This window comes from Truncatella angustata (genome assembly GCF_020726525.1).
Source record: "Truncatella angustata strain MPI-SDFR-AT-0073 chromosome Unknown BKA67scaffold_6, whole genome shotgun sequence".
Lineage (NCBI taxonomy): Eukaryota > Fungi > Ascomycota > Sordariomycetes > Amphisphaeriales > Sporocadaceae > Truncatella > Truncatella angustata.
The window spans coordinates 2291865-2311982 of NW_025763386.1; the positions used below are offsets into that span (position 1 = coordinate 2291865).

Genomic DNA, 20118 nt, shown 5'->3' on the forward strand with positions numbered 1-20118 from the left:
CTCCAATCTCCTGGCCACTTCAAGTAGTTCTACTCGCAAATTACGGAGGCATTTGTTAATGCAAAACAGGAATCCGGCGGCGTTTCGATCTGTCAGAATAAAGAGGAATGGGCCCTGAAGTATAAGAGCCTCAAGTTCGCAGACGTCTAATGAAAGCTTGTCCACGACACGAAGTGCGAGCTTTCCGGACAGAACTGATAACACCACCGTAAGATACTATTACTTTAGTAGAGAGTAGCCACAAAAATAGAAAAAGTCGTTCTTCAGGGTGATTTAGCGTTGACCAGGTCTAAGCGAGAGGATTACTCATAAAACAACCCCAGGAGTAGTATGTACAAGGCCTTTACAAACTTAAACTAACGCAATCGCATATGAGCCTATGTTCAGTTGCATATGAGTGAGAAACGCATCAGACCGACGAGCCATTCAAACAACAGAAGATGTGTCCTTCGTTTTTATGTTGATACTCAAATTCTCAGACAGGAAACATAATTGTGCCCGTAATGCGCTATGAAGGTGCGAACCCGACAGTGCGATTTGACATCTGAATTTCATAGTCGAGCAGCTAAATAGCAACTTAGCATAACTCATGACGTGATGCCCTGCTATTTGCTCCATATAACTTTGACGCCGGGCCATTTTCAGTCTTCCTCTTTCTGACGGGCGGGCAGCATATGGCATCCATGAACCACTGGTTCAGCGTCACCTTCTCGCGCAAAGGCAGGCGCGTTCATTTGTGCCTCTGCGTTGCGGTAGTGTCACGTCTTCCTCCCAATCTATATGGCGGCGTGCTTGACAAAAGGCTTGGGACATCCAGGAGGCAGACGCGGCTGCAGCCGTCAAGGATGATCTCGGCGACCTCGGTAGGCCTCGACGCCGCCATTGCCGCATGTCCCTTATGGCCTCGTACCCATTCGATATTGGCAGATTTATGTCTCTGGTCGCCGGTGCCACCGTAAATCTAGATCACAAACAGTCACACGGGTGGTAGTTATGTCAGGACGGTGGGGTCTTCACTATTAAAATGACATTTACAAGGTAGCTGAACTACCCTTAAATGTGCTTTCTCCTGACTGCATTCAGTGCTCGTCTGGTCTGTCTGTCTGCCCCGGGGCTCCTTACCATCACTGCTGGATATGGGGACAGTTACGATCGATTTAATAAGAGCTGTTGGGTAATTATTTTCTCTCTTCTTTCCTTAACATTCGCGTGGCTAACTCTCAGGCTGGCGAGCAACGCACCTTTGTACTATACTCTTCTCCCAAGACTGTTGAGAGTGGATACTAAGAGGTTTCTATGCTGATGTGGCCCTTGGTGCTTGTATTAACCGTTCGTAAATTAGAGGCTTGGAAGGGTTGCTTTGCTATGAATTTTTCTATAGTAAAAATTGTTCTGTGATATATGAACGATGTAACATCTTAATCACAGCGAGTGACGTAATTGGTAAATAAAATACATTTAGGTCTCGAAATAAAACTAGTCATTAGCCCTCAACAACACCAGCAGTGCCACTGGTGCCTGAATTCATGTAAAAGACTTTTTTTTCTTTTTGGTTCGAAGCTGGAAGGATACACTGTTGCATCCAGCCTTCATAGCTTAGTTATGAGGACATGCGAGGTCAGCGATTCTACCTAGCTTCCCAGTGTGTATATATACGGGTAATCCTTGTCACTTCGAAGTAGGTTTCTCCAACTCACAGCAAGACGAAGTCTCCCCTTTGGTTCCAAATCTCTCACAGTGTTTCAATTCCAGAGAACCACTGAAACAGTACCGTGGGATTGGGTCGAAGCAAGGCTGCCGCCCACGGCTTCCCTGACGATCGAATCAGATCGAATCAAATCATGACCGCTAACCTACAACACTTGCACCACAGGCTGAAGTACTATTTTGTGACAAACGGAGTGAAATTGGAACACCAAGACGAGCCTGAGTGTTTAGGTATTTAATATATATAAGTATTTATCCAGAACAGTTGATCTCCCCCGTCTTGCAGGTGGGTAGGTCAAGGAACAAAATCGGTTCTAGTGGCCCAGGTTCACATTAGAGCGGGGCCGGTGAAGTCCAATAACGACATGTAATTTACGCTAACCTTGATAGGTTTTAGCGCCAATAAAACCCCTTGATCTCAATCAAATCTTGTGAATTGTGTACCTGGTCAACAACAGCAGCAGCAAATAATATCTGGACCGCTTGAGGGGTATTCAGCTGCAAAGTTGAGCTCAGTTCACTCGCGTCGTTACACGTTGCGCTTTTCACTTCTCTTGAAAGCTTGAAAGCTTTCTGTACTTGCCGCCTACCTCTGAGCAACCCCGCTAGGCAGTTACGCCCTCGTCCCGTACAATCCAGGTTCAACTGGCTTCTGCATCATTCTTTGCTCGTCACTGCATTTCTGAGATAGCATTTCAACGACCTATTCGCATCATGGCCTCGCCCCAGGACAAGTCAGCCAAGCAGTTGGCTTATGAGAAGTTTGAGAATGTCTTCAAGGACACTCTCATCGAGCAAATTCTTGGCCATGCCAAGAAGTACAAACTGCCTGAGGAGTATCTCACGTATTTTGAGAGAGTAAGTAGTCACTCTTCCTTATTGACCCCTTGTCCTATGCTCCTTCAGGGGCAAGACAAGTGTATGGCTTAGATTGAGTTCACTCTTGAATCAAATTAGCATTAACCTCTGCCGCTTGCGCTTTTTCACGGTCAGCTTTCTAACATGAGTATAGTCTGTGAGGGCCAACACCCTGGGTGGAAAGTGTAACAGAGGCATGTCCGTGCCTGATTCTACTGAGCAGCTTTTTGGAAGAGAACTTACTCAGGAAGAGTACTTCTCGACCGCAACACTTGGCTGGATGATTGAGCTCCTTCAAGCCTTCTTCCTCGTTTCTGACGATATCATGGATAGTAGTATCACCCGCCGTGGTGAGCCTTGTTGGTACCGTCAGGAGGGTGTCGGCATGGTCGCCATCAACGATGCTTTCATGCTTGAGTCTGTTATCTACCTTTTGTTGAAGCAGTACTTTAAGGCACACCCTGCTTACATCGACATGGTCGAGTTGTTCCACGAGACAGCATGGCAGACCGAGGTCGGCCAGCTCTGCGACTTGCTCACGGCCCCCGAGGGGAAGTCCAACCTACACAACTACAGCTTGGAGAAGTGGAGTCACATTGTTGTCTATAAGACCGCATACTATAGTTTCTACCTACCAGTCGCTTTGTCCCTGCACTATCAGAACATTGCCACACCTAAGAACCTTAAGCAGGCTGAGGATATCTTGATCCCCATGGGCGAGTATTTCCAGGCTCAGGACGACTTTCTCGATTGCTTCTATGGAACCAAGGACGTCATTGGCAAGGATGGCACAGACATTCAGGACAACAAGTGTTCGTGGCTCGTCAACCAGGCCCTGAAGATCACTACTCCTGAGCAACGAAAGATCATCGAGACCCACTACGGCAAGAAGGACGACGCCGATGTCGCAACGATCAAGGAGCTCTACAACGAGCTGGACTTGAAGAGCAAGTATCACGCGTATGAGGAGAAGGTCGTGGGCGAGATCAAGGCACAGATCGCAAAGATCGATGAAAACGAAGGCCTGAAGAAGTCGGTCTTCGAGACATTCTTGAACAAAATCTACAAGCGCAGCAAGTAGAGCAAAAGATTTGACTTCAAGTTGATGAACAATAATATATAGATAGTTGCTAATACTCTTACCGCCCAAGACGGTTTCATGTCTTGATTAGAAATCCAATGTCTTGCTGCACCGGATCTATAACCGTGACTCAAAGCTTTGTTAAACATGGCTTTCCAGTCCAATCGCCAATCAACCCGACACGCTAAAGAAGCCTCTGCAGACCGTCATTTTCGATTTATAGGCACATTTTGTATGTGCTCTTGCCGAAAAAGCACGTGTAAAACCTACAACCAGAATGGAGCCATTGCAGTTGGGATACAAAGGCCCATATTCGCCCACAATAATCAGATTTTGTATCACTGTATTCTAATCCTGGTATCACTCATTCCAAATCTAAATATGCTAGCCCTGTTTGATGTAAGAGTTGTCACAATAACGATGAAGCACGAAGAAGGCTGCTTATAGGTCTAGCCAATGATATAGCAATATTACTTCATTTGTAGCAAGTTACCATCAAGAGCAACTACACGATTGGGAGGCACTCTCTGACAATCTCAAGGAGCCTTCAGATTCACTTACTCCAAGTGAGGTTGCTCAAACAATTTCCAACGTGGCCCAAGATATTTCGAAAGACGCATGGTTTCCAAGTATGTTTGGTCGCCTCGAGGACATCTCTGAGGCACATAAGGTCACTTTCAAATGGATTTTCTCCGAGTCGCAGCAATCTTCAGCAGAGGCACTATGTTGAAAAAGTAGTAGGCAGCATTACAAATATACAAAAACAAAACATGCAACACCGGGGATTCCCTAGTAATCACCCACCTGAGTACTAATCCAGCGCTTCAAGGACCTACCTATCTGGCGAGAAGGGATCACTTGCCCCGCAGCCTGTGACACAGAAACGTTTACCACATAAACCACCTGGCTAGGTGGGCCTAGAAAGCGTTTTCGAACGGTATACAGCAGTCCACACTCGAAACACTCACCGACCATTTCCATCATCATTGTCACGGCGCTGGAGTCGTAATCACCACTACACTAGTGTCGCTGCACGAGCCACGTTATATAAAATGCCTTTACGTTTCTGACGGTAGCTATAGTCGTAGCTCTTGGAGCTACAACATGTCAATACAGTTACCACTAATTGGCCTACCTAAAGCGAAGGGTCAATTCGGGTAAGGAGTTGGAGGCGCAATGCCCTACAAGCTCGATGCACCGGTGCCGGATTAACTAGACGCCTAGGCTACCTCTTAGTGAGAGGGATGAGGTTCCGTGAGAAATTCATAGGCGCTAATTCATCCAATGATAGACTCTTCTTACCTATCAGCCTATGACAACACACACTCTTCGAACCTGGACCCATGACCTTGCCTTTAAATCTCCACATTACTTCTACCATTCAGGTACACCGGCAATGGTGTGTACTTGGCTATTACGCTGGGCTCTTGGGCGCACCGCTCCCAATCAGGCCCGATCGACGGTATCTGTTTCGTCCAACCATGATTCCCCAACTGCGATCTCAACAACACCAGAGGCCGAAGAGTCACAAGAGGTCCAAGAAATACAGGAAACTCAGGCACCAAGCTTAGGGCTCCTCCCAACTGAACTTATACTCCTCATCGCTGAACTCTTCACAGCCGCTGACGCTATTTGCCTTGCTCTGACATGCAAACGCATGTACTATATCTTACATGTTCAGGATTTGGCCCGCCGCCTCGATGCAAACGCCACGGAAATTCTACTTTGCCGCATAGAAAAGGATATCGTAGGCGTTAGCTATTGCGTTGTTGGTCAAAAGCTCGCACAATTCACTACCTACACGTTGCTTAGGCAACACTTGCATTTTCACCGTCACATGACTACAAAATCGAATGGGCCACTTCATATAAATTTCGGATTAAGTCGTTTCTACTTCCACTGGTGTACTGCCCGCCTTGCCACGAATTACCAAATTCTCGGCCCGCAACATGGTCTTCCTGCTTCTTTATTAACATTTACATACGATCACCAGGACAAGGAACATGGGGTATGTTGGAAAGAAGTGTGGGCAGCCAAGGTAGTTCACGGTGAGCTGTTCATATCTTGCATACATACAGTTTTCCATGGAAGCGCCGACGCAGGCACCTTACAAACTTATTTAAATACTAAAGGGATTGCTATATGCCGACACTTAGAAGTCGGCGGGGGTAGAGGTTACCGAGTCCGCGTAGGGTTACCTACAAATCTGATAAATAACACTGGACACTATGACATAGGGTGGTGTCGAAGGTGTGAGACCGACTGGGAAACTTCTGTTGAGTCGACAGAGCGCGGCTGGACGGTCACAGCAAAGACTTATCACGGGCTGGGTACTTGTCGCTCACCCCATGACCCGAAATGGCATGCTATGGCCAGCAGGTACAAACCACCTTTTCGAGAGGTACCCCGTGGCGCTGTGAAAGCATCATGGGAAAAAGTCTGAAATCCGCTTCTCTACTAATCAACGAAAAGTACACGGCCAGGGGTAAAACTCCAGACAAAAAAGGCGGTCACAACTATTTCCTTTCAGCGCAATGGTACTTGGCTGTTTCGCAAATATTGGGGGCCCTAGTCTTGTGAAGACCGATGGACCTGTGCTTAAGAATGCAAAACAGTGCTTGGAGGCTTATAAGGAAGGCAAACTGCTTCAATCTCTGCAGAAGCGAGAACATGATGAAGATGCATTCAGTGGTAGCTAGCAACTTGGCCCAAGTATTCGTGCTGGCCACGCAAGTATTTATAATGGTTGCAACACATTTCTAAAGCCCTCGTCTTTGCACTATGCGGAAGTAAGACGCTTCGTGGTCCTTCACGCCGACGCCACTCGTCGGTGCCGATACGTCGGTCGGGTTTCTGCCTCACGAATCGATTGTGGAAGATTTCGAAGAATTCTGTCCACCTCAGATGCCAGCGCCACCTGTACATCCTTCCGAAGCCTGTGGTTGTCCAGAGCTTCGCGAATTGCGTGAGAACCATCCGAGATAGTTGTCAAACGACAAAGTGACTCCGACAGAACATCGCGAATCTCTGGATGATGGTTCGTGCCTTGGTCCCTTAACTCACGCAGGAGATCGGATGTCACCTTCTGCTCGTTCAAGTTCTGCAATTGCAGATCACGAATTTGCTTCAGGGCATCAAAGAACTCCTGGCGATCGGGGGTCACAGGAGTTTCGGGCCATTTGAAACCGCTTTCCCTCAACTTCTCCATTAGGCGGGAAGAGAGGTGATGAATATATGCTCCCAGCGAAGTGTGGGCAGCAAGAAAGGCGAGGGTGTTTATAAAAAAGCCCCAAAGGAGAGAGATGATTGCAACGGTGTCTACCGACATTGTGAGTAGGTTGAAGTGTATCTGCCAGAAAGTGGGTGCTTCGATCAGTGCTTCGCGCGGGCCACCGAGAAAAGGGAAAAAGAAAGGGGGGAAGACCGGAGAACTGGACGTTGGGGTTTTTTGATAATCCATCCTGCTGGGCTTCGGAGGCTGCTTCCTCTGAGTGAGTATTAAACTGAAAAGAAAGAAGTAGCGAAGATGGCGCATTGGGAAGTCAAGGAGAGAATCGTCCAACTGTGTCATCATAGCAGAATGAAGGAAGGTGTTGCCAAAACTTGAAATATAACAGCGACTACCCAATCTATCATAGGGGTTCCTTCACCAGGTGCGTTATACACAGTTATAAAATTCTTTATGCAATATGAAAACGAGAGTCCTTATCTAAATATTTGTATAAGAATGCTTAGGATGTTGGCCTTTGTATAGCGATATTATGATTCGGCGAATCGTGTCTAATCCCGTAATATTTGTCCCCTGAATGGCAGTATTCATAGCTACAGTCTAACCCAAATAGGTTAATTGCAGGTTTGCTCTAATGGCTGTTCGATACCATACTCGACGAGAACAACTCTCAAGTGATGTTCTGCTTGAAGCTTTCGAAGCAGTTGCGAAGGATCCACAGACGGCTCGACAGGGTAGAGAGCGTAAATGGTACGGGTATTACAGAACTCCATAGTACTAAGGAAAACGTTTTCTGACAGCGGGCCTCACACATAGCGGTAACCTTACGGCATAGCCTCGTTAGCCATTTACTCACCTAATGCCGACGCTGTGCAGATGTGCACGTTTGGTGTATGACTTTTCGGTAGTGTTACGGTTAAGCTTTTGGGTGGCAGCGACTCTAATCGACTGTGATTCCAAAAAGATTCTTTTCTTTGTCACGAGCAATCGTATAGTCTTACTTCTAAAGGCTGCGCAGATTGCGCAGATTCGGTATGACTCTTTAGTTATATTACAAAAAAACTCTGGACTGCTCGAACAAGTATAGAAAAACGAGACGAGGAATAGTGTCATATCATAGATGCACTATTTACTATCGAGACAATATGACAGAACAAACCTTTGTACATATGCCCATTAATCGTTCTATGATTTTCTCTCCTATTGATCGTATGTCTACCCTCACCCTCTCCCTTCGTCTCTCCCCAGGCTGCACGAAGATATACCGGCCTCTGCCTATCAAATCCTTTTATTCCAACGTGCGACTGACTCCAATTGGACGCAAGGATAGAGCTGAGGAGTTGATCAGTCATTACGATTTGCAAAACCAAAGCTTGGTTGACTTGGTGCTCACAAAGGGTTTCAACCTAGAGTGCTCAGCAAAGTGAGTCTTGGTACACTGGAAAAGAAATAGCCAGCGTAGACAATTCTATCGAAACGTGTTGCGCCATGATTTACTTTAATACAGAGTTCTCAAGCGTGCCTAAGCACCGGCTCGTCAATGAACAGACTCCAAACAATCACATTGCCTCCAGGACGAGAAGCAAATCGCCACGCATGTAATAAGACACCTCCTGAAATGTGACGAAGCCACGGCGGTTCAGTTGAAAATGAGTTGAGTATCATGACTATCCTCTAATGAAGCAGTTGGGATCATTGATAGCCTTTGCTCGTTTGTTTTGAGTCCGTATTCAATCATCAACATGTGGAGCTGGAAGCTCTAGAGTCTATTACAACATCTTAAGGTTTTCTTCTTGTTTAGCAGGTGATAGATTTTAAGGTATTGTCCTCTTTGAGTGTCCAGTTCTTAGGTGCTGCCTGTAAGGCTACATTCCATACGGCGTAGCAGTATGTGGCTATGAAAAGATTTCTACAAGCAAGAATCAGCCTTGAATAACTTGCGTAGGGTATAATCGCTCCTTATAAACTCTTCTCGTGATATACTCCAATCAGACGGCATATCTAGTATCTGCGAGATCAATATCGGCATCCTCTGTTGCGGTATGCCTGTCTCATTCATACTTTTCAAATCCCTCTACTGCAGGCATGAGAACAGTCTGATTCACGTCAAAGAGCCACTAACTGCAGCTGAAAACAAGTCCAAACAGCAAATAAACACGCAAGTTCTAGCAGAAAACTCCAATCCTAACCTTCCAGCAAAAATTCCTGGTGGCATCATTACCGGGTTCCGATCATTCGTGCAAAAGGGACTTCGGTTCTATACCACACCACCTGAGAATCCCAAGGACAACGAGCCGGGTTCTTTATATGCTGAGATCCAGTCCATTAACTACAAAAGATTCGGCAGAGTTTAGGACAATATACCGGCGAAAATTTGAAGCCATGGAACGAAAGAATCTCACAGCGTTATTCCCCAGACACTGAAACGCCGACTTGAAAAGGACACTGTTCCTGATCGCAGATCCAAAGACAAGAAAATTAGGATGATTCATTTCTAATGCATTTCAACATCAATTTTAGTTAAAGATACACCCACTTGCACTATGATTATCGGATCACTTTTAATTAAATAGACTGGTCTCATGCTAAACCGAGATTAGTTTCAAGCCCTCAAAGATGCTGGCCTGGTAATGTTCATGATATGTGAAGTTCTCTCGCCCGGTGGGTTGTCTCAGCTTGGCTACAACTACTCCCATCCTAAAGTCCATCATGTCTCCTCTGCAAAGGGGGTTGTTGGCTATGATGCAGCCACATGCTGGACTTCTCCAGCCAGAAATTTCCGTACTCCCGCTCGCCTCCATCTACATCATTCCTTTGTGTCAGAATACACTTAGATGCTATATCGAAACGCACGTACAAAACTCTATTGCGGAACCACGTCAATTGCAAGTCGCTGAACTTGCATGTAGCAATAGTGTGTGGATCAGCGAGTTGGATCGCGAGTTCCCTAGGAAGGTTGTCCCTGCCAGTCTCAAAGGCTGCGATGTCAACCCGCCAACTTTCCAGCCCCAGCCTTCCTTCCTTTTTCGGTCAGACTGGAGGCACTGGACATACTCTCTTCACTTTTCCAGAGGATTTGATAGGAGCATTGGCCCGCAAATTGCTCTTCTTGAATATTATGTGAGTGGCGCGATGGTGGTTTGTTGGCTGATCTATCTGGATATATTGCCCCAGCAGAGCTTTCGCCATCAAGGCGGCTATTGCTACTACTAAAAGTTGCCATTTCGGTTTTGTTTTTATGGCTATCTACATACTCGTAGACTCCTTTTCTAACAACGTATAGCATCCTATCCCAAAATCTTGCGCTTTCCATCTCGTACGCCATAAGATCTTGGTGTCGAGCAAGCCGGTCGCAATCTTTAGCAGGCTTGATTACTATATCACAAGATCCAATGCTTCCGAGGAACATTTTGGGTTGATGGGCGCAATGCGCTTTCTCCCCTGTTTGTGATGTTGCATGTACGAGTGGAGCTTAGCGCAAGGCAGATGTCGTATACACAAGAGTGATTTATTGCATTTCCCGGGATATTTCCCACCTTATTAGTTGGTAAGCAATAGAAAGACGCCGCCAGTAAGCACACCTTTCCAATTTAAGAAACAACAATCTAATTCACTAATTCCTGTCATCACTTGGCAAGTCGGAACCACGCGACGACAGGCATGATTGGCCTTGTCATCGGCATGGGGGCAATGCGTGGCGAAAGGGGCCATTATGAGGCGTAGCCGCTCGACAAATTGCCCAACGGATCGCAAGTAATAATAATGTTCGCTTTTAATATCACGTTGTTCCTAACGACCAGCGTACATGTAGAAAATTTATCCAAGACGGAGACACGCCGATGGGCCTTCCACGATGGCTACATCAACCTCGTCCTCGGCATCCTCACCTACTAGAAGGAACTTGGGTCCATTAACCACCACATTTACAGCGCCGAGCTATTGCAACAACATCGTTGTGTATGGTAGCTGTTCCACATGCGATTATGGATGGCAAGCACAAACATGCGCAAACGGCGGGGCTGTCCCGGTAGACGATTCATCGTGCTGGCCGGCTAGAACAAGCGATCCTCCAAGCATAACCGGAGGTCCTGCTTTCCATGGCTGGGGATTTTACTCGCCAGGAGTCATGTGCCCTAACGGCTACACGTCGGCTTGTGCTTCCACTGTTGGTCAAGATGATGGATTCAGTTTTCAATTCCGATTGACCAGCTCAGAGACGGCGATTGGTTGTTGTCCGACGTACGTGCAGAACACTTGTAACTGTGCATAAATATATGAATTGATTGATTTCTAGCGGTTATACCTGTGTGATCCAGACCAGAGACCAAACTTGTGTGTCTGTGGCAAGGTCAACGTCCGTCTTGACTGGAACATGTCCGGGCGGCAGTAGTACTATCAGCTATGCCTATAAATCGCTGCCATTCGCCTACAGCAGTTCTATCATGGACAATTTCACTATTATGGCCCCTCTTTTTCAGCTCGTACATCAACCTTCCGATACTATGACTACCGGTACCCCCTCAGTCATTTCTGCAGCTACAACAAGTTCGACTAGTTCATCTAATATCTCAGGTCCCAATGTCAGCACAGGTACTCGTCTATCCGTAGGGGCGGCTGTCGGAATCGGGGTAGGCATCGCGGTGGCTGTCTTTCTTATTGGGCTCCTGTCTTACCTCTTGTGGCGGTCGCAGCGGAAGAGAAAAGCGCATTCCGCACAGGGTAACGGACCAGTCACAACAACGACACAATTCCCACAAATGCAAGAAAGCGTATATACGCCTGAGAGCTATTTCTATTCAGAGCTCCCACCGCAAGACGGTGGCAAACCTCAAGAGCTATCCAATATCCCCAAAGGTCCTGTTGAGTTGTCAGCTGGTGATGGGAATTGGACGCGATCCAGATCATCTGCAGAAGTAATTGATGGTCTTAGGGATCAACAAAAAGTACTGGACATGGGTCGAAGAGCTCAATAATAGCAGATTGTTTATAGAAATTGCATAGACCAAGGGCTCTCCTAGAACGGTATATCAAAGTTTCGTACTTGAACTTTCCGATTACTAAGTTTTGTTGGATTAAGCTTGATAACAGGATATTAGTAATAGTCAGTCAAGGCGGTCCTCCAAGTATAGCTTACAGAATTATTTACAACTAAGAACCATATACTCGATTCGTATTATAAGAGAACAGAGGTTGCTGAACCTTCCAAACTGCTGATGCATCGTCTCCCAGTGATATCGCATCCACGTTTTCTCGCACTCTCTCCCGTAATTAGCCTCGTGGCTGGGTGTCTCGCTTAGAGCGTCAAGTGAATTTCAAGCGTTCTGCGTGTCATTCACTAATTATCCTGGCGATAAAAGTCTTGTCGCAGATGTTGCCGCCCCTTTTATGCACCGATTCTAGAATACTTATAATTGATATCCTTGAACTTTGAGCACCTAGAATAGAGAGGTCCTGTTCGCGTATCGCCAACCACATTAGAATTTGCCGTTGCGGGTTGGTTGACGCTCGTCGGCCTGCGACGAGTGGTGGTTCAAGCGGCTAGGACCGTGACTCAGTAAGTTGTGACCATCTTGGACACTCCGTCACGCCGCCATCTCAAACCTGCTTGTTGATATGGGAGATTCCCCAGTTGATCTTGTGAGTTGCAAAATTGTCGTCGGCGTTTAGGTTGCACAATCGGCAATAGTAACCCGAAGCACCGCCTCAAGTCGCTAGCAGTGGAATATGATGGTTTTCATTTTTGTCTCGATCAGCGGTTTTTTTTTTTTGGCAAACTATTCCCTCTATAGTGTGCCACAATTCCCAGTGCCACTTTTCCACAATACCGGCAAGACACTTTTTTGTATATGATCTATACTTTGGCACCTAACTCCTGTAGGTCAGCCTTCCCCAGGCGGCCTTCGACTCGCTCAGGTTTACTACGTTACCTTCAAACATGTCATTTTACACATAAATGAAGTGCAAACACTGCCTTTTTACCATTTCAGTACTTCAGATCCAGCAATCGCTCAGGTTTGAACAACATAGGGTTGTGGAACTGTGTGTGGCCGTCCTTGCACTGGTGTAAACCTCGGTCTACAGTTGTGACAGGAGTTCCATGTACGATTATTGGAACATGTGTCATTACCCCTTGTGGTGCCCAGAATTTGTCAATGTTGCAACCTGGCGATATCAGCGGAAATCCTTGTGAGCCAGGCGGATGAATCCGCATGGCCTCATAAATGACAACTTGGAGGTATGGTAACTGCATCGCCAATGTGGCGTCAATCTCAGCATTTGCTGCCCATCGGTTGTAAACCTCATCTGTCAACTTTCCGAGCACTGCAGGTGTTTTCAAGAGGTAATTAACAGCACCTACCAGACAAGTTTCTGGTGCTTCCCGTGAGCAATACTAGTATGATGTATTGTGAATAACAGAATGCTTCTGTTTGGACACGAGGTGCGATAAGAGCAAGTCCGATTCATGGGAAGTTTATTACTATTACAGATTATACGAGCTAGGTCATATTTTCTTGGAGTAGGCTGACTCCTCCATGTACAGACTGAATTCGAACCAGTTACCTGAACCTTCTAAAGAAAGCTGGCAATCTTTTGATTAGACCACGTAACCGCTCAGGTGGTCCTGTGCGCTGGTCGTTGGGAAAACTTCTGCTAGATTAATATAAGTGAGCTACTTGCAGTATTGCTAGACAATGCCCTTTCACATCGCCTTTTTCTTTTTCGCGTAACACCTCAAATCTCCAACCAACGGGGCCGAGCGTGCGCTGTAGACGGACCTCACCATCGTAACCACGCCAATCCGTTTTTATGCATCCGTGACTATCCTTTGAAAGCATGTGCCAGATCACTCCTGCACCGAAACCAATGCTCCCACAATCAACAAGAACGCCGCCGTCTCGACTTCCATCGCTATAACATGCAAGAAAAAAAAAGGATTATGAACCCGAAATCGGACCCACTTTACACCACCTTCAAGGTTCCTACCCGCCCCGTAGAACTATAGTCATTCCTCGCTTCTCTTTCCCTGCCCCTTTCCCGGGCTCTTCCTCTGTCGCGTTCCCGCTCCTTGAAATCTCTCTCCCTAGCCTTCATGGCCTCTCGCATGGCATCCATCTCCACCTTTTCTCTCGCGCCCATGGTCATTGTTCTTCCGCCACCACTGCTCGCTAGTGGCATGCCAGGTAGATTAGGCACAGGCGGCACATCCTCGATGAGGGGTCGGCTAGTCGGCGGCCCAGAGCTCTGTGACCTGGTCCTGCTGAGGCTGCCACCGCTCCTGTACGGAGAGGTACTGGCCGAGCCACTAGACGTTGGAGGTCTGCGCATCGCGCTCCGCGGCGGGATCTCGAGGAGTCCGCTCGGCTTGTCTTTCGGCGCGCCGACACTGATCAGATCGACAAGGTGGCGCATGCCCTCTGGTGCTTGCACGCCGTGGCCCTTCTTGGAAGACCACTGCGGCGGCTCGTTGATAGTTGGGGTCGTTAGGTTCACCAGCGGCTTTGGCGCTTGGCGGCGGCTGTTAGTCGGGTTGGGATCATGCGAGCTAAGAGGTTGCGGATGGGAACTAGGCGGCAGATGCGGATTTGAGATGGGAGGGCGATCCGAGCGCATACGGCTCTGTTGTGGGATCGGCGGAGGATGCGACGAAGAGTTCGAGCGCCCGTTTGGAGGTCTGGTAGTGATAACACCTGCTGAGGTATTCGGTCGCGGGTTGTCCGTCTCACGGTGTTTTTGAGAGTGCTCCAGAGCCGATGGAAACCAAGAAACATCCCCCTTCGGCGCAGCGTTGGCTTCAGCCTGCTTACTGAGGAGTGACGGTCCGTCTGTGAAAGCTTCTTTCCCGAAATCTCCAAAGTCTTTTGAAAACCGCCTGGTATGGGCTGCTCCTTGATCAACGCTTGCCTTGCGAGCGTTGTAATTTTGACCTAAAAGACCGTTTCCGGTGAACGCCTCATCACTGGCGGACACGATTCTGTCGATCAGCGGACCATCAGGTTGGCTGTCTTTTGACTCTTTCTTGCGATGGGATGGTGGTTGCTTAGAGGATGTGGATGGAGCCGCAGCTGCAGAAGGCAAGTCTTCTCCGAACAATGATAGCCTCTTGTCGAAGCGTCTCATGTCGATGAGCGGCTCGAACTCACCAACTTTATATGGCGAGTCGTCAACAGAACTCTTCAGTCGGTTTCCACCTTCGGAGGCTGGATTGCCAGATTTCCCCGAGATATGCTTCACGGACGGCAACCGTGGTGGTGTATCGTCCATCTTTGGTATTGAAATACGACGAGCTGCGGGTCTGCGATCAGCAAGATACCAACTGCGCCAGCTTTGAACCTTCTCGGAGAACAGCGAAGCCATTCCCGGATCTTCCATAGAAAAGTATTGCACGTAATTTTCTGTGTCCAAAAACATGGCTGGCTTATGTTGACTTTTGATGGCAAAGCAACGTCTCTTTGGAGGCTTTATATGCTTTCTAGTCTCCTTCTCTGTGGGCGTATAGATATCATAGTCTGATAAGTGGCACAAGCTGAGAGTATCTTTTTCCAATGGGCTTGCGTCCGGTTTCTTGGCGCAAAGTATTTGCCCGTTATCCGTGAGGGTAATCCATCGTTTGTTCCATTTTCCGGGGCGATTCGAGTGATACATATATAATTGAACCCCTTGGGGGTTCTCATCGGTTTCTGGCACTGATTCGATGTCAAGATCACGATCTTTACTTAGGTTATCCGACTTTGTGACTATCAGGGAATTATGCGTGTCGCGGTCCCATGAGTTCATAACGTCTCGAACACACTCAAAATTCCGAATACGGCGTTCGAGGCCCAAGGGACCATAGGACTCCAAAACAACGCACTCTTGAGGGCTCCATTCCAAGTCATATGTCATGTTTCTGGCTGTTGCCAGAACTATGTCGACCGGTGTCGTTTCCGGCGTGACAGGCAAGATGAAAGTATGATGGCGGCATTGAACCGATACAATCTAGAATAACTGTTACCATAACCCTTTCTCACTGGGTGCGGTCAGGACTTACTCGGTCACCGTGATTCACTGCAGAGACGGGTGCGTCTTTCTGCGGCACGATGCCTTTGCCGCCAACTTCAATCCCTACGGGCAACCTGGGCACCTTGGGCAGGTTGGCTTGACTGCGGCCATACTCGCCATCACCGGAGACGGAGCCAGCGGTGGACGATGTCGGCGACAGACCCTCCTTGCTCTTGCGGCGCTTGGTTAGGGCGACAAATTTCTCAACCACTGGGCTCCTTGCTTTGGGCGACTTTGGTGGTTTGAAGCCCGACTGATGATTGTTGGCTAATGAGACCTGGAGTCTTTCGAGATCCCTCTTCTTCTGCTTCGCCAACAGTCGGTCGCTCTCGCTCTCGTTGTGCGCAACTCGTGCGGCATATTTGGCGGCGTCCTCCTGCTCCTGCTTGCGCCTCTCGCGATCGTCGCGATCAGCCATTCTTCTGCGCTCGGCTTCTGCGCTTGGTTGGCTCTCGTAATCTGCAGCCTTGCGATTCAATTCTCTGTGCGCGCGCTCGGTGCGCCTGGATTGGCGATCAGGTCGAGAAGAGGGAGAATAAGAACCCTGGGCGATCGGTCCCTCGCCATTATGATTTTTGGAAAGGGAGAAGTTGGTATGGTCACTGCTGTTCGTCCTTAACATGGAGGGTATAGCAGGAACAGGGGGCATCGAAGGTTGTGGAGCAGTAATCTTGGAGGTTGCATCGTTATCACCAGAGACACTGCCCGCGTGCCTGCGGTAGCGAGACATCGACCTGGCAATTGAGTTTGCCCGTGCAGGATCGGGCGTCGATGTGGAAGTATCATCGGAAGAGTGTGATTGCGGCGCATCTTGAACCGTGTGCGTGTTATGATCTGTTGCTGTTGTGCTGTGAATTGTCGACGCAGTCTTGACTCTTACGCTTCGATATCTCGAGAACTTGGGCGCTTGAGCGGCCGGGCCGCCAGACGGCTCTTCTTCCCAGGACATGGCTAGCAAACCTTGGTCGAGGGACTATCGACCCGCTACCGTTGAAGTACGGGCGACAGGGTAGGCGATGTAAGTACAAGTAATACGAAGGTTAATGATCTTCAGCAGGGGGACAATGGTCCGTTATACATAGGGCTTTCTGCAACTGGAGGTCCGTCGATGCTAGGGGGCGGAAAGGCAATGAGTTCGCAATCTCCACACGAACAGAAAACGCGCGCAAGCCGTGACGAAGAATCAGACGGATCTGGGCACAGACAATGGCACGCTAGAAAGACGATACCCTCGTCGAACCAAGGGTGGCTGTCAATTGGTCTCCGCCGGCGTTGCTATTTTATGCGCATCGCATATTGTGATGTGAGTGTAACTGCCACCGGAATATCCACACGCGGGACACGTCGTACGTACAAGTGTGTGGCAGGGTCGTACTGCGATCTCACACTCTGTGACTTAAGATTGTTCAAGATGTCGCTGCCAGGGGTAGTCGAATTTGATGATGGGTGCTAAGTTACAAGTTCGAGGTCGATCAGGAGTAGAAAGCCGGAAACAGAAAGTCTCGTGGTTTGGCACGGCGGCCAGAGGGTCAATCATGAGAAATACCTGTAATCATCTCGGCCACTCCCTTCCTGTTCGGGGCTTGCTGCACAAATATGGCGGGCAATGTCTAGCATTGTAGCACGACAGGCAGCATAATGATCAATCTCATGCCAGGGGCTTCGGCGTTGCGTCAGGGCGCGAATAGATGGGGGAGCAGCCGGCATGTAGCCTGTTCTCAACCATATAGCACTAGCCTTGTTTGTTAATAGCAACCAAAAGTTCAACATTGCGCATTACGATGCCGTGAAGCCGGTCACACGAGCATTTTCGCGTGAGAGTTGAGGATGGGAAATTCATTGGAGCCAGCGAAACCCCAAATTTGGACCTGCATGTGACGGCTTCAGTCGCTCTAAGCCGCTTGGCGCGCCGCATAACAAGTGGGGGAGAGGGAGAGTATGCCGGTAGGATGCTGACCGCAATTCGCAAGAACCGTTCTAGAATCATTTCTCCCATATCCATATTAAAGCGCCTCCTTGGAAGTCGCTGCGGTATCTATCCACGCATCAACGTGTATAAGAGCGACGTCACGACTAGCCGGATAATAACTATATTAATAAAAAAAATTTAAACTCCCCAGAATAAAAAAAAAATCCAAGAACAGCGCGTTCTTTCACGGACCAGAGATCGATGCTAAACATTCTGAGATGAATTCGACCTGCTCGCAGATGACTCTGAATCAAAGAGGCTTTTGATTCAAACCTAAACGGAGTGAGATTTCCTTCATTTCCTGAAAGCTCGTACCGACCACCTCCACCAACCAATGAAATCTTGAGTTGAAACATCAATTCCGAGGTCCTTCAAAGCTTTTGTACTGAGGTGGCAGTCGTAAGGTCTTTGGACGCTAGCGTTGGGATCATTGCCCTCCGTGTTGGCTTCAATGCCCGAGATTGGGAGGCCCATGATCTCGCCAAAGTGCTGACATATTTCGTACTTGGTCATCTTGTCTTCTGATGAGAACTGCAGGACTTGAGGTAAGGATGACCTCTCTGCAGATTCCAGATACTTTGCCGAAACATCTATCGTTCTTGTCAGAAGTACTGTTGCTGTCACGCTTCTGCGTAGACACTTACCATGACATACCCGCCCGACATCTTCTGTGTTTGTAGGATATCGCAGCGCCCAATGGTCCATCTTAACCTTTGCGCTATCGTCTTGTGCCTTCCAGACTGTGTCCATGAGAACGTTTACTGCGCTTTCGGCAGGGGTCTCAGCATCGCCATAGAGCACAGGTACCCTCAGGACAACTCCCAGACCCGGCTTTCCAGCCTTGCTGTATTCCTCAAGAACTGCATGTTCACCATCGAGTTTTGTCTGTCCATACAGGTTCGTTGGTGCCGGATGGGCGTCGCTTTCGTACGGCGCATCGCCAGGTTTCCCTGGGAAGACATAGTCTGTCGAGATGTAGATGAGGAAGATGTCCCTGGCCGCACATAAGCTCGCGAGAGACTGGGAAGCGGCGACATTCAATGCTCGAGTGCCTTCAGGGTCATTGTCGCATTTGTCGGGGAATCGGTTGGCTGCACAGTGCACAACTGCTTGGGGTCTGGGTGAGCGTGTCGTTAGCGCAAATACAAGACGAGGGTAACTGGTGATAGAGCTGGCTTACCTGACTGTCTCCAAGGTCTTCTCAATATCGGAAGCACTCCCCAGGTCGATCTTCAGAATAGATGTGCCATCGGCCCTCGAGAAGCCCGTACCTTTGACCGTCCAATCTTTCCTCTCGAAAGCTCTTACGACCTGCCTGCCAAGCAAGCCGGTGGCACCAGTGACTAAAACCGTTTTGCCAGACATGTTGAGTCGCTAATCGTACTCACGACGATTTGTATGCAACTCGAAACCCCCAAGTCATGTAGGCTCAAGTGCTTGGAGGGGCAATGAGGGGCAAAGAGCCTTGGGTTCACTAGGCTACAGTAGAGCTTTTGTCACTTGTCGGTACCTAATAAGCATGGCTGTGGAGCTGTAAAAAGGACCCTGGATTTTCCAGAGTACTTTACCAGGCGGGGCCAAGGTTGTTAGTGCCGTTGTCCCAAATAAATGGACCCTGGGTAAGTTATACCTAATCCCCCCGGGCCTTTTCCGCCAGTGCTTGTAGAGGACGAGAGTCCCCACAATCTGTAGGAAACACGAGTGCATCAAACTACCAGAATACGGCAACCTATTTCAATAATGATGGAAGGTAGTTTGACCCAGTTCCAATTACTTGTTCACTGGAAGTACTCATGCTTAAGACACAACGGCGCTTGTATACGTCTCTGGAGATATAAATGCGCTGAGACTCAAATGACGTGGTGCGGCTTCATGTATCTCTGCATGAGGCGTCCATCGTTCTGGCGAGATAAATATCCAAATTCAGAAGTATTCTTCTCTTCATAATATACAGAAGCATCCAAGGGCCCTATCCTCAGCTAGGTACAAGCCATTCGGAACACCTTGTTGGATACTCTAGGTAGGCGGCAGAGGATTATGCAGAATATCATCATTTTCCTCGGCTAGACAAATGACTGCATGGCTGGAAGATGATGACACTGCACGACTTTCGTTCTCTCAATTTTATACGTTATAAAACTGAGCATCATGGTGTACCGATGGACTAGCAGATCCAGACTTGGTGTCGGTATGGATTAGGCTGGTCGGGTACCACGGGGAGGCAGCTAATGCGTA

At 48.2% G+C, this 20118-nt stretch overlaps 7 protein-coding genes across 7 annotated transcripts; 4 read left to right on the forward strand and 3 right to left on the reverse strand.

Annotated features, from left to right (window-relative positions):
* The first annotated feature begins 2074 nt into the window (after nt 1-2074).
* On the forward strand, nt 2075-3841 carry BKA67DRAFT_573187 (isoprenoid synthase domain-containing protein). Its single transcript, XM_046103335.1, has 2 exons — nt 2075-2565; nt 2720-3841. Exons 1-2 carry the CDS (start codon nt 2422-2424, stop codon nt 3644-3646), a joined length of 1071 nt encoding a protein of 356 aa, XP_045956448.1. The 5' UTR covers nt 2075-2421; the 3' UTR covers nt 3647-3841.
* A 1096-nt stretch (nt 3842-4937) lies between these two features.
* On the forward strand, nt 4938-6412 carry BKA67DRAFT_573188 (uncharacterized protein). The gene has a single exon (XM_046103336.1). The coding sequence runs from the start codon at nt 4959-4961 to the stop codon at nt 6087-6089; it is 1131 nt and encodes a 376-aa protein (XP_045956449.1). The 5' UTR covers nt 4938-4958; the 3' UTR covers nt 6090-6412.
* Nucleotides 6413-6455: 43 nt separating this feature from the next.
* BKA67DRAFT_660935 (uncharacterized protein) lies at nt 6456-6974 on the reverse strand (the record flags this gene model as incomplete). Its single annotated transcript, XM_046107720.1, has 1 exon — nt 6456-6974. The coding sequence occupies one exon, from the start codon at nt 6972-6974 to the stop codon at nt 6456-6458; it is 519 nt and encodes a 172-aa protein (XP_045956450.1).
* A 2610-nt stretch (nt 6975-9584) lies between these two features.
* On the forward strand, nt 9585-10326 carry BKA67DRAFT_538003 (uncharacterized protein; the record flags this gene model as incomplete). The annotated part of the gene is made up of 2 exons (XM_046100418.1): nt 9585-9995; nt 10159-10326. 2 exons carry the CDS (start codon nt 9585-9587, stop codon nt 10324-10326), a joined length of 579 nt encoding a protein of 192 aa, XP_045956451.1.
* Nucleotides 10327-10728: 402 nt separating this feature from the next.
* BKA67DRAFT_660936 (uncharacterized protein) lies at nt 10729-11848 on the forward strand (the record flags this gene model as incomplete). Its single annotated transcript, XM_046107721.1, has 2 exons — nt 10729-11114; nt 11170-11848. The coding sequence occupies 2 exons, from the start codon at nt 10729-10731 to the stop codon at nt 11846-11848; spliced, it is 1065 nt and encodes a 354-aa protein (XP_045956452.1).
* Nucleotides 11849-13587: 1739 nt separating this feature from the next.
* Nucleotides 13588-17155, reverse strand: BKA67DRAFT_349604 (uncharacterized protein). Its single transcript, XM_046096350.1, has 2 exons — nt 15904-17155; nt 13588-15851 (listed from the first exon to the last, which is right to left on the reverse strand). The coding sequence occupies exons 1-2, from the start codon at nt 16861-16863 to the stop codon at nt 13836-13838; spliced, it is 2976 nt and encodes a 991-aa protein (XP_045956453.1). The 5' UTR covers nt 16864-17155; the 3' UTR covers nt 13588-13835.
* Nucleotides 17156-18177: 1022 nt separating this feature from the next.
* Nucleotides 18178-19248, reverse strand: BKA67DRAFT_660938 (uncharacterized protein; the record flags this gene model as incomplete). The annotated part of the gene is made up of 3 exons (XM_046107722.1): nt 18178-18473; nt 18528-19000; nt 19064-19248. 3 exons carry the CDS (start codon nt 19246-19248, stop codon nt 18178-18180), a joined length of 954 nt encoding a protein of 317 aa, XP_045956454.1.
* Between the last annotated feature and the right edge of the window lie 870 nt (nt 19249-20118).

Coding starts and splice junctions, on each gene's coding strand:
- BKA67DRAFT_573187 (XM_046103335.1), top strand. CDS start 2,422: ATGGCCTCGCCCCAGGACAAGTCAGCCAAGCAGTTGGCTTATGAGAAG. Junction 2,566..2,719: donor ATCTCACGTATTTTGAGAGA/GTAAGTAGTCAC, acceptor ACATGAGTATAG/TCTGTGAGGGCCAACACCCT.
- BKA67DRAFT_349604 (XM_046096350.1), bottom strand. CDS start 16,863: ATGTCCTGGGAAGAAGAGCCGTCTGGCGGCCCGGCCGCTCAAGCGCCC. Junction 15,852..15,903: donor CAGTGAATCACGGTGACCGA/GTAAGTCCTGAC, acceptor CAGTTATTCTAG/ATTGTATCGGTTCAATGCCG.
- BKA67DRAFT_573188 (XM_046103336.1), top strand. CDS start 4,959: ATGACAACACACACTCTTCGAACCTGGACCCATGACCTTGCCTTTAAA.